The following is a 15,145-nucleotide window of genomic DNA, read 5'->3' as shown; positions in this document are numbered from 1 at the left end:
GAAGGTATAATCATCCGTTGAACTGGACGGCACGACCAGAGTGGTGCGTTCTGAGCTCACGCAACGAGCGATGCTCAGTGGGTGCTGCGAACCCAAAGCCACCTATGCAAACCTTTTGGATTGTTTTAACGAGTTGAAGGTCATGGTGAGCGCGTTCTGTCCGTAGTACGGCAAAAATGGTGAGTGAACAGGTTCGCTGATCGGCACATTTCATTCTTTTTATTTTATTTGATTTCGATTAGAGCCCTTCAGCTAGCGCTGTCCAATTGGTGCCTACAAGTTGGCAATGCTGCCATCACTGCAGGAGACTCCGCTACTGAGCTCAGAGACCCCTTGGGGCGCGCGGGCGCTCGGGCGGGGGCTCCGCCAGAGCGGCCAAGTAGCTGGCTCCTGACTGCCTTAGCTGCGGGAGCGGTACACGCCCCGGTGAGACGGGGCGCGGCCAGAACTGAAGATGACACGCTGATAATAGAGTACAATGCGGATGATTCGTGGCTGGCACCGCTGCAAGCCTCACGTTATTTGCACCTTAGCATAAGGCGGAATGGCAGCTTATACAAGTGTCGCCCTTATTGGCATTATCAGTGGATCTGAGTGTCATAGGCCCATGAATGGATGACAATGGCGATGGGTGGGAAAGCGAGTCCGGTTGGCCAGATAGCAAGCTCGTTCCAAAGTACGGCTTCCTTTGTACGCCTTTCATTATTTCATGTTGTCGACCCACTTGCATAAGGAAATTTAGCACAAAATTTGCATCGAACTGGAAGGCCTTTTTTCTTGGTAGCCGGTCTTGGTCGGATGCCTCTTTAGCACGAATCTGCATCGCGCCAGCGTGTGACGGGTGGGACGCGCCGTGGGGCCGACACGCGCCGGGCGTGGCAGTACTGGACCGAAGCTGCGGCGCCAGCCCCAGCAGTCTGCCGCAGCAGCTGGGCGCGGTGCTGGTTCGTCTAGCGGAGGTAATCAGCCTGCCATGCGAGTGGCAGCGTTGGTGGGCCGGGACGTCATGTCCCTCGAGGTTCCAGATGAACCGACTCGTCCATGGGGTTCTGTGAGTTTTGCGAAGGGTCCTGGACTTGTCATTGATATAAGTGTAAGTCAGTGTTGTGAGAACACTCTAAGGCCTTGTGCCTCCTCTATCTGATGGCGTCCTTGGTCTCGTCTCCACTCCTGTTGGGTGTACCCAAGAATGTTGATGTGTTTGATTGAGATCGCGCGAATGGTATCCTCGCCGACAGTTTCTTCGAATGCAGGTCTAACAAAGAATTGTTTTAATACAAAATGTGTCATTGGATCAATCAGGCGTCGAAGCATGTAATCATGTTCATTGCACATGGACTGGTCCCATGAGCGATAACGCGTGTTTTGACACTTAAGGTCCAACCGATGACCTGGAGCTTCTTGCTGGGCCTCCAGGCGGAGCATAGAGTTGTGGGGAACACACCGATGAAACAATACAATCAGCATTGTTGCCATGGAAGTGGCGCGGAGTACCGGCGCCCCTCCCGCCCCCGCTCTACCCATTGGTAGTGCCCCTGGCTGTGTCGATTCGCGAACAATCCTAACTGAGATGCTGCAAAATGAGCGGAGAGCAGTCTGGCTTTCAACCCGTGCAGTGAGGCGGACACATGCCCAAACCAAGGATATACATAGGCCATCGAACCACTCCGCGTTTTATCGAGCGTCAGATCCCCGTTCCAGCCGGATGAGCCGCTCCGCCACCGGGTGACTCCTAGAAGTCCATGCATGGGTTGGGATCAGTGGTGAACTTGTCCCAGATGAGGTACTGGCGGGCGGGCGTGATCTTGTGCGCGTTGAACAGCTGGACTAGGTCACAGTCGTCGGCCAGGATGTTACCGCAGCTGAAGCCTGCCGAGTCGGACAGAACGCGTCACACACCAGGCCCCGCGCCGGCCAGCCACGATCACCACGCCAGCTCGGCAACCACGCTGGCCCACCGGAAAGTCACCTGGGTGCATGCTTTGAAATCGACATATCGGGCCAGGCGACGTTTCAGGCTTTGCAATACATCAACCAAGCCAGGAAAATTACGTCAAGTCCTGAAAGCAGAATACAATATCCCACGACAGCGATGCATGGAAATGACATGGTCACCAGCGGCTTGTCTGATAAAACTGGCAGCCAGCACGTGTTTACTGCCCCGCATGGGACCGCTGGCCGCGTGTGATGCGCGCCGCGGTGACGTGCTTGCGTGGTGATCACGGCCCGCCCGGGTATGACGCGGGCCGGCGACCGATACGTGCGGTATCATCACTGAAACTGTAGACGAATCCAGATAGCCTCCAGCCAGGGTCAGCCAAAAACAACATCGCCAGTAAAATACAAAGGGCTTGTAGCCCTACTTCAGCAAGTGATGGGACCGCGTGCAACGAGAACATAACGTCAAAAGTCAAGTGCGCTCATGACTTTGCACTGTTCACTAAAACGGACACCAAAACGGGCCTCGGATATCCACGGACCCCGAACGTTGGCGCCACAAAAGGACGGGGCAGATGTATAGTAAATTTGTTTTCAAAGCTTCAGGAGGGCACAAAAACGTCTGAAGGTCCCATTTAAAACAAAGGCATATAAAGTTTCTCTGTAGTCACAGCTCTGTTGGGGCACCCCATGTTGGTTTGTATTGGAGGGAGTGGGGGGGGGGGGGGAGGGAGAGGCCTCGAGGTACGGCCCGCTTGTCACAAAAATGATCTGTGGGCGTATGGAAGTGCTTAACGTGAAGAATACGGAGACGATTATCTTATATTAATAGCCAATGTAGTAAGTTCTAACCCTCGGAGTCACGTTTCTTAAACAATCCTTTAAGGTTCCATTTTGTCGAATAATGCAGACAGACCTGACACAGACAGAGCAAAAAAGATAATGACATTGTATGATGCGTGTTTCCTCCCCATGGCGTTGCCTTGTCTTCTTTTTCAAACCATCGTCTCTAGAGCCTTCAAAGCCGCCGACTTCCCGCTACGTTAATACGGCGCACTACCGCTATCCCAATTTCGCCTTTCGCATTCAAAACAATTAACTTCCCTCCCGTTCCCATTATCAATACACGACGACAGAAACAATGTGAATAATGGGCGCCTACGTCGGCCGTCGATTAAAACACCACATGGCCAAACCCCGCAGAACCGCCCGCCGGCCGGTGCTCGCAGCGTCTCGCGCTCCCAGGGCGCCCGCTGTCCGAGCCTCCAGCCAGCCGTGTCTCCGGCTCGCCTAGGGTAGAGCTCAGGACGACTTCCTCCGACAGTGTGCCCCGCGAGTGCATCCGTGGGGCTGAGCCCACAGCGACAGGCGGGAGGCACAGCGAACACGGACTCCAGTTATCGGTGGGAAAAAGGGGAAAAAGTGGAAGTGTAGCCGAAAAGTGTGAAGTGTATCCGAAGAGTGTCTCATTTCATTTTGTTCACGGCAGTAAATCGAAATGAGGTGCGCTGAATGTCGGGCTTCACAAATCGACTTCAAGCCAGTGATTAATGCTCACTTCAAGGCTTCGGGTATCACAAAACATCGCGCGGCTTCAAAAGTCTACAGTTCTCTTCTTGAGAGTCCCCAGCGTGTCTGTGGGAGCAGTCGCCAGGCTGTATCCACGCCTACAGTCACCGGCGCAAAAACGACAACAAATGTCGCCGGTGCGCGTGCGCCGGCCGTGGCACCAGTGTCTGGTGGCCGCCGTTGTTCCTTTGACCGGGCTCAGCTGGCAGCTGACGCGGGCCGGGCCGGCGGACGGCCGACGCTGCCGCTGCCGTGTGAACCGGGCCGGCACCCACACAGCCCGCCGACCGGGGCGCATGGCGGACAGAGCGGCGGGACGGCGCCCCATATCCGGCCAGGCCGTCCCGGTGGATGTGGGGTGTTGGGGGTAGAGCACCGGAAGAAACGGCCAGGGGCGTGCGTAGGTGGATGACACGCGGTTTAAGGGGGTAATGCAGGACATGGGTGGATAACGTAAGACATCATAAAGTAACTAACCGAGCAAGGTAGGCTGACTTCAACGTTTGAAAGAAGCGACGGATAATCGATGATTGATGATCGGTGAATATGACTTCGGGGCAAGCTACCAAGATAATGTTACGTTTGGCGTTCAATACAGTGTTGCTCTTAAGTACCTCGCTGATGCCCCAACGCGTGTCATGAATTTACGCAGTGGCTTGGCACGCAATTAGGGATGAGGCCTTGCAAATGTGTCGGCGACATTCTCACGCGCCGACCAAAGCAAAACATTGATTCTCGTGGCGTGGTAACCTGTGTGATACTGTGCATTGAGGGATCACGGGGCCTGCAAATCGGATGGCCCATACATTGGAAGCCGGTAATTACGTCGGGACTCGGGGAACTCGTCGGGACTCGCACGCAGGCAAGAGCGTTCTTTGGCTAGGCGCACGCTACTCAAACAACGAAATCACTGTGCGATTAAATACCTCTGTTTTTCGCGGACGCAGCGTGGCACGATCAGCATATGCCATGAGGTCATTAGATAACCGGTCATTTTGTTCGAGAGGGGCATACGTATTGAAGGCCAGGCTAAAGTTGCCGGGGGTTCAATACATTTGATCATAAAGGTTGCTAAAACAAGTTGTATATGAAAGGTAATTGAGAGTTAGATACCAACATACAAGGGGCGTATTATAAAACAATGTCACACGAAAAACACGTGATGCAACTGCTAATTTATAATTAATATGACAATACACAACGGTCACGTTGGCCATTCGTTACTGGAAGCAGCGCTAGGCCACCGGCGCAAGCTAGGCACGCGGGGTTTATATAAAGCGGCGTGTGTTTTATACTTAAACACATGAGGAAAGTTCCGCCAGTCAGTTACCCTCGCCTAATGTCGGAATAAAATATATTTATGTTAAACCCCAAATGATTTAATGTTTAAACGAGCGGCTCCACCCATGGTCATCTGTCACACATCGTCTCTACTCCAGAATAAATTGGCGTAATGCATTGCTTGTTTGTCCGGATTATAATAATGGTTTTCCGGTATTTTGGAGATGTTTCCCGGGCCGTTCGGCGGATGTAACGCAATTCACGTCAAATGAGTCTCGAGACTCTCACATTTAACGTACAAGCTTCACCTGCCCGCCACGCCAGGTCACGTTTTTCCACCATCCTCTTCAATCCAGCCACCTACAAATGCTACCGCCAGCCCACATAGCAAAACCCCTGACCACAGTGCGTGAACGGCGGCCGACCCGTCCCATCCGACCCGCGCGCCGCCCCTCGCCACTGACCTTCGTGGTGACGCGGCGGCCAGGCCTGCGCCATCTTGGCGCAGAAGCCGGTGATGAAGACGTCCTCGACGGGCAGCAGGCGGATGCGGCGGGCGGCCTGGTACAGGTCGGCCGTCAGGTCGCCCGTCAGGACGTAGCCGGCGCCGGCGGCGAAGAGCGGGTAGCCGGGCGGGGCCTGCGCGCCGCTCATGCTGATGGGCTCCGGCGCCGAGTACTGCTTGATGCACCCTGGTGATGTGGGCGGCACGCGTCGCGTCAGCGGTGAGCGGAGGCCGCACAACCGTCAAGTGGTCTGCTATGGCGAAGTATGCCGTTCAAAAATGCCAGGAAAGGGTGTGCCTCAGAAGCCATTTACTGAAGGCCAGCTCTGACGATGCAGACGACGGGCGAAACGAATGAAGTGCATGCGTGGATTTCAGCCAAACCGCTTGCCGAAATACTTGCGCATTCAAGAATAATGCAAAGAAAAGTCGGGAAGTACGGAAAACCCAGCTCGATTTGCGACAATATCAGAGAGGCACTGCTCTTGCCTCTTACCTGTGATGAACCTTCTGTCATCGAATGTCTCCAGATGCGACATTAACAGCGGCAAATTCCAGTAGATATCGTCATCCGTCTTAACCACAAAGTTCACTTTATCACAGTGTTCGGCCGTCCAGCGGAGCCCCATCATAGTCTTGAGCGTGAGGTTGCGGTATGAGTCTCTGAACGCCTCCTGCAGGATGTCGCCGTACTCCTGCGCCTCGGCCCGAATGGCGGCGGCGCTCTCCGGCTCTGTCTCGCCCAGCAGGAAGAGCAGACGGCCGCCGACCTCGGCCAGGGCGTCACCTCCGCCCCACGTGTCGCGGATGGCCTGGCGGCGCTCCCAGTTGTCGACGGCCGACGTGACCAGCACCAGCAGCGCCGTGCTGGCCGTGCAGCCGGCCGCCGGCGCCGTCAGCCGCTCGAATGTCTGGTTGTTGATGACCCGCTGGGCGCGGATGCGCTGGCCGATGATGGCCTACGCGCCGCGAGAGGCCGCTGCCGGCGCTGGGCGGCGCCCGGCACAGCAGCAGGCGCGCGGTCAGCAGCAGCGCGACCAGCGCGCAGCAGACGCCGACAAACCAGCGACGCCGCGGCACAGCCAGACAGCTCAGCAACGACCTGCTGGTGGGGCCCAGCACGTCAGACCAAGTCATCGCTCGCAGTCGTGTAGACGGAGAGCCATTGGACTACAGTGGCTTGCGTTTGGGTCCCTAGCGGCCTCGTTTGCACGCATCTAATATTGCAGACTTTCATAGCATTCAGCGATATGGCATATATCGATCAACCGACAAAAAAGTTAGACTACGGATGTCTATCGGCGATATAAGATGGGAACCGCAAAAAAGTGACTGGCCAAAAGCTAATGGGCGTATAAGTTCGTCCAGCATTCAAGGTCAATAGCCACACCCTCTGGCGTCGCCCGCTAGTGAAACGGAGAAACCACGACGTTCATTCCCTCGTCTCCAATCGCGCGTCCCAGCGACCGGTCTGACCGAATCAGGTGAAAGCGACTGTGCATTCCGTGGCGGCAAACGCTGGCGGTGTGTCCCCTCGCCCGTCGGATCTGAAAGGCCTCTTGTCACACCGTGACCGGCACACCGGCACGGGCCAGCCTCCGACGGCACGCCGTACCCTGTTGACCCGGCGTCGCGCCGCCGTCAGCTGCTCGCCAGCCGGGAGTTTCACTCACCGCATGGCCGGAGCCTGTCGCCGTGGCGGCGCGGTCACGTGGGTGCCGCGCGGCGCGCTCGAGCCATCCCCGGCGCGCGGAGGGCCCGCGGAGGGATGAGCCGCCGGTCAGACCGGTCCGGGCGACCCGCGAACAGCAAGCGCGGCTCCAACCGGCGCCGGCGAACACGACCGGCTGGCTCGAGCCGGACGTCGGTACCGCACCACTGAGGTAGGCCGGCACACGGCACCATGAGCGCGCAATGGCAGAGACGCGCGGCTACTGTCACTGGGGACGGTGTCCGCAGGGGGACGGGGGGGGGGGGACAGCATGACAGAGACGCGCGGCTACTGTCACTAGGGACGGTGTCCGCTGGGGGCAGCATGACTGCTGACAGCATGACTGAGACACATGGCTACCGTCACTAGGAACGGTGTTAGCTGGGGGTAGCATGACAGAGACACATGGCTATTGTCACTAGTGACGGTGCCAGTTGGGGGCAGCATGACAGAGACTCGCGGCTACTGTCGCTAGGGACGGTGCCCGCTAGGGCAGCATGACTGCTGACAGCATGACTGAGACACATGGCTACTGTCACTAGGAACAGTGCTAGCTGGGGGCAACATGACAGAGACACATGGCTGCTGTCACTAGGAACGGTGCCCGCTGAAGGCAGCACACTGATGAGCATGGCAGCCTACTCTTCAGTGTGAACACATATTTCGAAGTGTTATTATGGCATGGCTTGAATTATAGTGTGTGGGTCCGTCGTGAGATTCTCGAAGCCTCGCTGAGCATTATTAATCGAAGAAGTTACTATATATATATATATATATATATAATATATATATATATATATATTATGCTCATCTAGTGAGACTGGACAAGCAGGACAACCGAAAAGCGACATGCGGGTGACAAGGACTCAGAAAAACCATAGGGGTGGGTGATGAATGCAGATTAATAAATCACGAATGGTTCATTCTGGATGAGCAATTCCACCTTACAAACAAGCATGCTTCAAGGATTACAATGCCTAAAATGTAGTGCGAGAATCAGTCTACTTTGGGAATGTCCTCTTTCAACAAAATAACATGAGCATTATAAGACAAGTCAGCCAGTCCAAGGCTGTCAAATTTGATTACGGGAAGCACTTACCCGCTCACGAAGATCACGGCGCTTCACTGACGAAGCCCCGAGTATGTCCACAGTCCCCTTGTCAGCCCTTTCGCTGGGCCAGTGGTCAGCCCTTCGTGCTGTACGCTGCCGACTTACACCCGAGCTTCGACTCGCCAGCCAGCAGTGCTGTACTCCGGTGGTCACCTCTCCGCGCCGCACGCCGCGACAGCCCGCCGTCGGTCCGGCCGACAGCACGCCAGATCCCACACTGCGGTGACCATCGCGGCCGCGGCCGCCGCCCACTCACTTTCACTGGCCGCGCCGTGACCAGCTTTTTACCGGCTAGCCGCCCGCGGCCAACGGGATGGGCCCGGGCGTGTGTCGACCGGGTCCACCCGCACATCGACCTCGCCACCCGAACACAGAGGCGCAGGGCGGAGACTCAGCTCACCACAGATTCTAATCCACGCACCATGAACGCCCAGTCGTGCAGGGGTCGCCCGACGGCTGTGCAACGTCTAACGAAATTCGACGAGCCGAGGGCGTGTGACACTCAGCCACTCAGAGGTGCCCGGATCAGCCCGTCGAATGAATGGTGCTCGCGACAGCTGGGGTGATCCCAGCTGATCACGCGGCGGCGTCCACGTGCTCCGATACTGAGCCTGAGATCATGGCCAATCAACCCAATACATGGCAAATGGTATCGAAGGGCGACCGCGGTTTAGGTCAGACCCTGTCGTGGTCGACACTGGGGCCTAACGACACAGCTGCCGAGTCTATATGGTGTGCCTCTATAGGCTACAGGCGTCTCTATATGCCAGTGCCTCTCACCCTGGCAGGAAGGGCGGGCACCGCGGGGATACAAAGCCCGAACCTCTGGTTTCCTAGACGCGCAGGGGCAGTCATTACACTATCGGCACCTCCAGCTCAGACACGATGACTGAATTATCATCACAGCAAATGATTAGTGACGGCGCAAGACATTTTCGAGTGGCTTGACTAAGCTGCAACGCACGACGTTTTCAAAATATTTCGGTTGTCTTCGGGAAAATGACAGCAACCTAATCCACTTACTTATTCGCCCACACGCTGTTTAACTTCATGGAATGTGCGCAAGGCGGCACACCATCTTTTATTTACATGTAGCATACAATTGACAGATGAAGACGGAGGCACTGTGCCGTCTTCACAATACAAAACACTGAGTGACAAATATCATGACACAATGGTGACGGAATCCCAAGTACGATCCAGTTTGCGGGGTCGCCGGGAAGGCCTCAATCACTGTCGTCCCCCGAAGCACCCGACTCGTCACTAGACGCGGGGGTCGAAGCGGCCTCCTCTTCCTCATCATCTTCTTCCTTCGCCTTCTTGACAGACTTGCCTTTCGTGGCGCCCTTGGACGCCTTGTTCTTGAGCGGCCTCTCGTCTGAGTCCTCCTCGCTGGACCCCGAGTCCGAGATGTACTCCTTGCTCTTGAAGCCCAAACCGGCGCCTCCGCCAGTGCCCGGTGTGCTGCTGATAGACTTCTTGGGGCTGGAGCTTTTCCCCGCCTTCGGGGTCTTGCCCGCGACCGCGCCGCCCGACGCACGCCACTCCTTCATCTCCTCCTCAGTAGCGTGCCTTTGCCTCCTGGTTCTTCTTCTCCCACTCGGACTTGTCCTTCAGCTCGCGCCACATCTCTCCTGCCTTCTTGCTAACCTCTGTCACCGATATGCCCGGGTGTTCCTCTTTGATCTGCTCGCGGTGCTCATTCAGCCAAATGAAGTAGGCCGACATGGGCCGCTTGGGGGCGCCCGTGTCCTTCTTTTTCCTCTTCGCCGGCTTGTTGCTTGAGGTGCTTGCTCTCTTCTTCTCCCTCTTTTCTTTCTTCTCCTTCTTCTTGAGTTTCTTGGCCTTCTTGGCTGAGTCGTCCGAATCTCCACCTTCACTTTCTGTGCTTTCAGGATTGCTTTCGAACTCCTCCGCCACGTCCGAGTTAGCGCCGCCGTCACCCTCCGGGTTGAAGTCCTCATCGGTGGACTCGTCCTCATCATCCGGGTCGTCCTCGTCTCGCTCTTCGCCCTCGCGCTTCATCCGTTCCAGATACGGGTCGGCGGCATCACCGCTGTCTTCCGACATATAGTTTGCGCCCTTCTCCATGCCACCCTTGCTCTTGATCCGGATCTTTTTCTCCTGCACAAAGCTGAACAGATTGCCATACTCCTCCTTTTCAATGCTACTGAACGTGTGTACCAAATCGTTCTTCACCTGAATCTCGAAGTCAAACGTTCTGGTGCCACCCCCGCTGCGGGCGAAGTTGACGCTGAGGATCTCCTCGAAGCGCACAAAGATGGGCGGCTTGTGAATGTACATGAACCCTCGCTCCAGCGGATACAGGTACCCGGCCGCCGCCTTGTACGAACACGCAACGGCAGGCGTGGAGGAGTTGCCCTTGAACGACCCCGGCACCATCAGCTTCTTGTTGGCAAGACCTTTCGTCAGCCTGCTCAGGACCTCGTACCCTTGCCCCTTCATCTCCTTGGGCAGCCGCCCTTCGTACTTGGTCTTGAGATCTTCGTCTGAGATGGGCAGCTCCAGGTCCATCTCGTCATCCTCATCCAGATCGAAACGTAGGATCAGGAAGTGGTAGCGCGTCATGCCCTGCTTAATGGGAGGATCCACAGCCAAGACGAAAAACGTTTGTCGGCCATCGCGGTGCGGCAGCAGAAACAGCCGCAGAATCGTGTTGAACGGAATCTTGAAGTCGAACGTCTTGCCGTGCATGTTGATGAAGGTCGGATATATACCAATATCATAGCGTCCGCGCGGCGTCAGGCCCTTCACCTCGCGGAAGATGGCGAGGACGTCACCAGTGGCCGTCACAACGCTGGCCTTCTTCATCACCTGGTCCTGGAACGCCTCCGTAGGATCAGTGTTCTCCGCCGTCGGCGGCAGGTGAAACCGCATCTCCATGAGGCTGACCACCGCATCATCGTGATGGTGGAACTCAAGCGTCACCTCACTCTTACCCGCGGTGCACTGGGACACGTAGCTGAGAGGCAATTCGAAAGCCGTTGTGTCCTCAACGTCGAAGCTTAAGGCGTTGCCTTTGAAGACCGCGGAGCCCCAGTTCCAGCCCTTCAGGCTCATCTGCTTCGCCGCCAGTTCCTTGCCAAACGTCTGCTGGAAGAACTTTGCGACCTTATCCTGATCAGAGTCCTTGAAGCCACCAAACCTGTACAGATCGCCGTTTTTCAGAAATACCCGAAGTCCCCAGTCGCCACTCAGCCGCTGCCAGTTCAGCAGCTCGATGTCGGCACCCGGGAACTGTTCCGTTTTGCCCGTCTTCCTGTATTTGAATATGACGTCACGGTCCGTCACGCGCAGCTTTCCGGCAAGCATGGCGCCCCTCTGTTCGCAGAGTGCCTCATTGTACTCGAGGAAGTCCATGGCGCTTCAGTAGGTCAGAACTGACTTGATGAAGCTCCGCACACCTGCAGAAAAAGGAACTGAAATGCATTTCCCACCTGGAAGATGTGACATTGCACATGGTCACACAGGTACTAGCAAAAACACAAGAACATGTATGATGTAGCACCATAATTAATGCCATTCTAAAAACTATATTTTAAAATTACCTTAAATCATGCCTGTGCTTGATGAATCATGAATTAATTTGTCTTTATTCCCCAATTCTGAAACAACTCACCTAGAGCCCTCCTCAAAAAACATCTTGGCATTATGCAGATATTAAAATGCACTAGCAGAGGATTATGACTCCAAAATCAACCAAGGCTTGGATGGGGTATATTAGAAGTGTTCCAAGCCTTGGACATACAACTAGCACTAGGATGATAGTAGTCTCAGGTAGTGGAAGCATGTAACACCAAGACAAAAATCTGAATCAGAGGCATCTTCAATTTATACACAGGGAACTAACAAAACAATTACAAAGATTCAACCCCAACCCTCCTGCCTTTGGCATTTACAGTAGTCTTGCATGAAAGAATAAAAAACCTGGTCAAAAGTGAGCAGAAGAAGGCAATATATATATATATATATATATATATATATATATATATATATATATATATATGTACCTCATGTCTACCCACCACTGAGATAAAAGGCTGAGGTCACACCATTTACAACTCTCAGTAATCTTTGGAATGGTACAATACCTGACCCAAATACCTTCAAATGTATCCGTCAGCACAAGATTGAGTTCTCACAAGACATGTCCATGGCCAAACCATGCAGGGCTTCATTTGTAGCTAAGCTCCATAGCTTTCCCAAGAATTTGGAAAAGCTAGCATGCATTAGAGTGGCCAAAATAACTGAAATTTTCTACTGAAAGGCTGAACATGACTGCTTTATCCAGCTGAGCAGGCTGAGCATAATTTGGATGACTACCTACTGGTACTGCCAGAAAAATTACTTTTAAATCTGCACATAAACACCTACTGCATTATCCATGCTCTTAATTATGTTGTGTTCTTGTGTATGTCTTTCTGCAAGCTATTGGCTCTTTATTTATTAGAAATTGTAAATTTTTTCACAAAACTTTCACTTTCGATTTCATAGTCTAAACTGATGTGTTTGACTTCAAATTTGAGTTTCTGAAGTCCATGGCTGCCAATTTAGGTCCCTGTGCCTTGTGTACCAATGTTACAGTCACTGGATGCCTTATTGTTATACACATATGAAACTGCTGACTTTTGGTTCACAGTTTCAAACTTCAGAGCCACCAGAATTACGCTCCATACTGGCTTCACGTCATTGTCTTGGCTTTGTATTCAGCTTCAGAGCTGGAAACCTTAGAAAGCACCCAATGACCTACTTAACAGTGCTCAACATTTGTATGAGGTTTTGAACCATGATAGCCATCCTGAAGATTATCCAGTGCAGTTCACAGCTCTGTCATCCTAAACAAAGTGTTCCATATTTACCCTGGGTTTTTGATAAAGACAGCTCTCTTGAAGACCTTTGGTGCTGTTCACAATCCTGCCATCCTTAGGACCTAAACCCCTCTAGCTTCTGAGTTACATCCCCACAACAATTGGGAGACAATTTGGGGGAGATTATTCTAGTCACCTTGTAATTTGTGACATAAAACATCATTCAAATCCTGCCCTTCCATAAGTCATGCTGTGAGGCTAGCCTTCATGAGCACAATTTCTAGATATAACAGCTACCAATTGTCACTCAATCAATGGTGTGTAATGTATGATGATGATCAAACCATGATACATTGAGGAGCATATTTACTAAACAGAGAATTGTGCTGCCTAGAGCAGTCTTATCTCATTAAAAAGTATACCAATAGTTATAAGTAAGCTTGATTCATCATATCTGATGCTTGGATCAATATCTTCTCACATAAAACATCCCCTTCAAGACCTAAACCACTCTAGTTACACATTTCATGCTAGCTACACCAGAGCTACATGCCCGCAAAGATGTGCAGAATTTCAGGAAGACTTTTTCATATCCACCCAAGTATCCATGACATCAAGCAAACCATGCCATTCCATTAAAAACATTGCAATCAACACTGAGAAAATAATGATGAGTCATTTGTATCTGGTATTGGTGTGCCATTTCCAGATATTATGGCCACATATTGCTTCCATCACTGATAAGCAAGGTATGATGACATGATCATACAATTTCTTTAGAAAGGGTCCCAAAATTTCAATTTCAATTGTATTATCTAGAACAGCCTTTCATTTCAAAGTATACCAATAGGATGAGTGTGCTTATTCCATCATGTATTAGCTTGCTCTAATATCCTGAAGTGTGGATCATTCTCCTGAACAGCACTTAGAGTATCTACATCCCACCTTGACTATGCATACAGCAAGACAGATGGACAACATATGCCTGGCTGTGGTGTGAAGGAGATCATTTTAAATGGTGCCTCTTCTGTAAGTTTTAAGCCTTACTCAAAGTACAAGAATCCGGTATTTAGAAATCACATTCATGTAATTACATCGGGATGGGAGGCTTCACATTCATGCATGGTTCCTATAACACATGGGGCAGTGGTAAAGCACCAATTTTCTCAGCCCCACCCAAAAGTGTCTTTTGCAAAGCTACTTACGCCACTGGCTGTAAATATACCCAAATTGCATGCACAGCTCTCTATAGTTACAAAATTTCAGAGAACATGTCCAGAGGTCAACAGGAAAAGCAACCCTCGAAGACAACACTGCATCTTCAGCTTATGAAATACCCGTCCTACCTCGCTTTTAATGCCGTTCTTTGCAACTTACTCCGTCTTTATTACGGATATTTCTGCATGAGCCTCCGCGCGCCACGCTTACCCGCCAACGTACCACTCAAGAGCGTTTTCGGCGCGGCGCGCGGTTTTTCTGTTCCAATCCTGAGGTAATTTAAATTTTGACGTCATCAGCTTCCTTGGCCCTCCCGATAAGATTGTACCACAGAGCCGTTTCAGATTCATAACCATGGATAAACAATTTAGCACATCTTTGGAAGAGGTTCCAAATGGCCTTTGAGCTTATAAACATGAACTACGTATCTTGCATAGACAGCGCTAGCATTCAATTTCATTGTTACCTTCATCAGAATTAACCTCCAATCTCAAGGTTGCCATGGTGGTTAAAAAAGTTGCGTGTGCCCACATTGCTGCCTGGTTACCCTTCATGTATTCGTGCATCCATTGCTTTACTTAATACCCGGGCCCATCTCCGTGAATGGCAGAAACTAGCGCGGACCGAGTCACAGTGCTAGCAATGTGCTAGTGATGCACGCGTTATGCCTCCTGTGTGTGTGTGTGTGTGTGTGTGTGTGTGTGTGTGTGTGTGTTGTGTGTGTGGTTTCCTGGAGCACTACTTTTTACGCGTAGATGCCGTTGCTGATCATTACGCTGATACATTCATAATCTAACGATTTCGGTCACAGCTTAAAACTAATGCGAGGTCGAAGGGGTGGATGTGGGATTTACCGATCCCAACCCCACCCGTCAGAATTGATCGCGGCTTTTCCACCGCAACAGTATAAGACATGATTCTATAATCTGGTGATCAAAAAAATTACGCACTTTTGGTTTTTGTTCCGCTGTTGAATATGAGAT

General features: G+C 52.4%; 2 protein-coding genes across 2 annotated transcripts; both read right to left on the bottom strand.

Annotated features, from left to right (window-relative positions):
• Positions 1-1,447: 1,447 nt before the first annotated feature.
• On the bottom strand, positions 1,448-7,358 carry LOC119111341 (beta-1,3-galactosyltransferase 1). Its single transcript, XM_037235158.1, has 4 exons — positions 7,341-7,358; positions 5,790-6,252; positions 5,253-5,480; positions 1,448-1,869 (listed from the first exon to the last, which is right to left on the bottom strand). Exons 1-4 carry the CDS (start codon positions 7,356-7,358, stop codon positions 1,733-1,735), a joined length of 846 nt encoding a protein of 281 aa, XP_037091053.1. The 3' UTR covers positions 1,448-1,732.
• A 1,798-nt stretch (positions 7,359-9,156) lies between these two features.
• On the bottom strand, positions 9,157-14,377 carry LOC119112362 (FACT complex subunit Ssrp1-like). The gene is given in 3 exon segments (XM_037236520.1): positions 9,157-9,677; positions 9,679-11,540; positions 14,291-14,377. Coding segments are annotated over 2 exon segments (2,154 nt in total). The 5' UTR covers positions 11,497-11,540; positions 14,291-14,377; the 3' UTR covers positions 9,157-9,341.
• Between the last annotated feature and the right edge of the window lie 768 nt (positions 14,378-15,145).

The sequence above is a fragment of the Pollicipes pollicipes genome, unplaced genomic scaffold, assembly GCF_011947565.3.
Source record: "Pollicipes pollicipes isolate AB1234 unplaced genomic scaffold, Ppol_2.1 Scaffold_7261;HRSCAF=8764_pilon_pilon_pilon, whole genome shotgun sequence".
Classification (NCBI taxonomy): Eukaryota; Metazoa; Arthropoda; class Thecostraca; order Pollicipedomorpha; family Pollicipedidae; genus Pollicipes; species Pollicipes pollicipes.
The sequence above is the reverse complement of the archived record's forward strand: the minus strand, read 5'-3'. Positions and strand labels throughout refer to the sequence as shown.

What these genes read in the sequence shown, in the direction of transcription:
- LOC119111341 (XM_037235158.1), bottom strand. An exon ending in TGACAGAAGGTTCATCACAG is followed by an intron (nt 5,481 to 5,789) that starts GTAAGAGGCAAG and finishes CCACATCACCAG; the next exon opens with GGTGCATCAAGCAGTACTCG. An exon ending in GCCGCCGCGTCACCACGAAG is followed by an intron (nt 1,870 to 5,252) that starts GTCAGTGGCGAG and finishes CCGACTCGGCAG; the next exon opens with GCTTCAGCTGCGGTAACATC.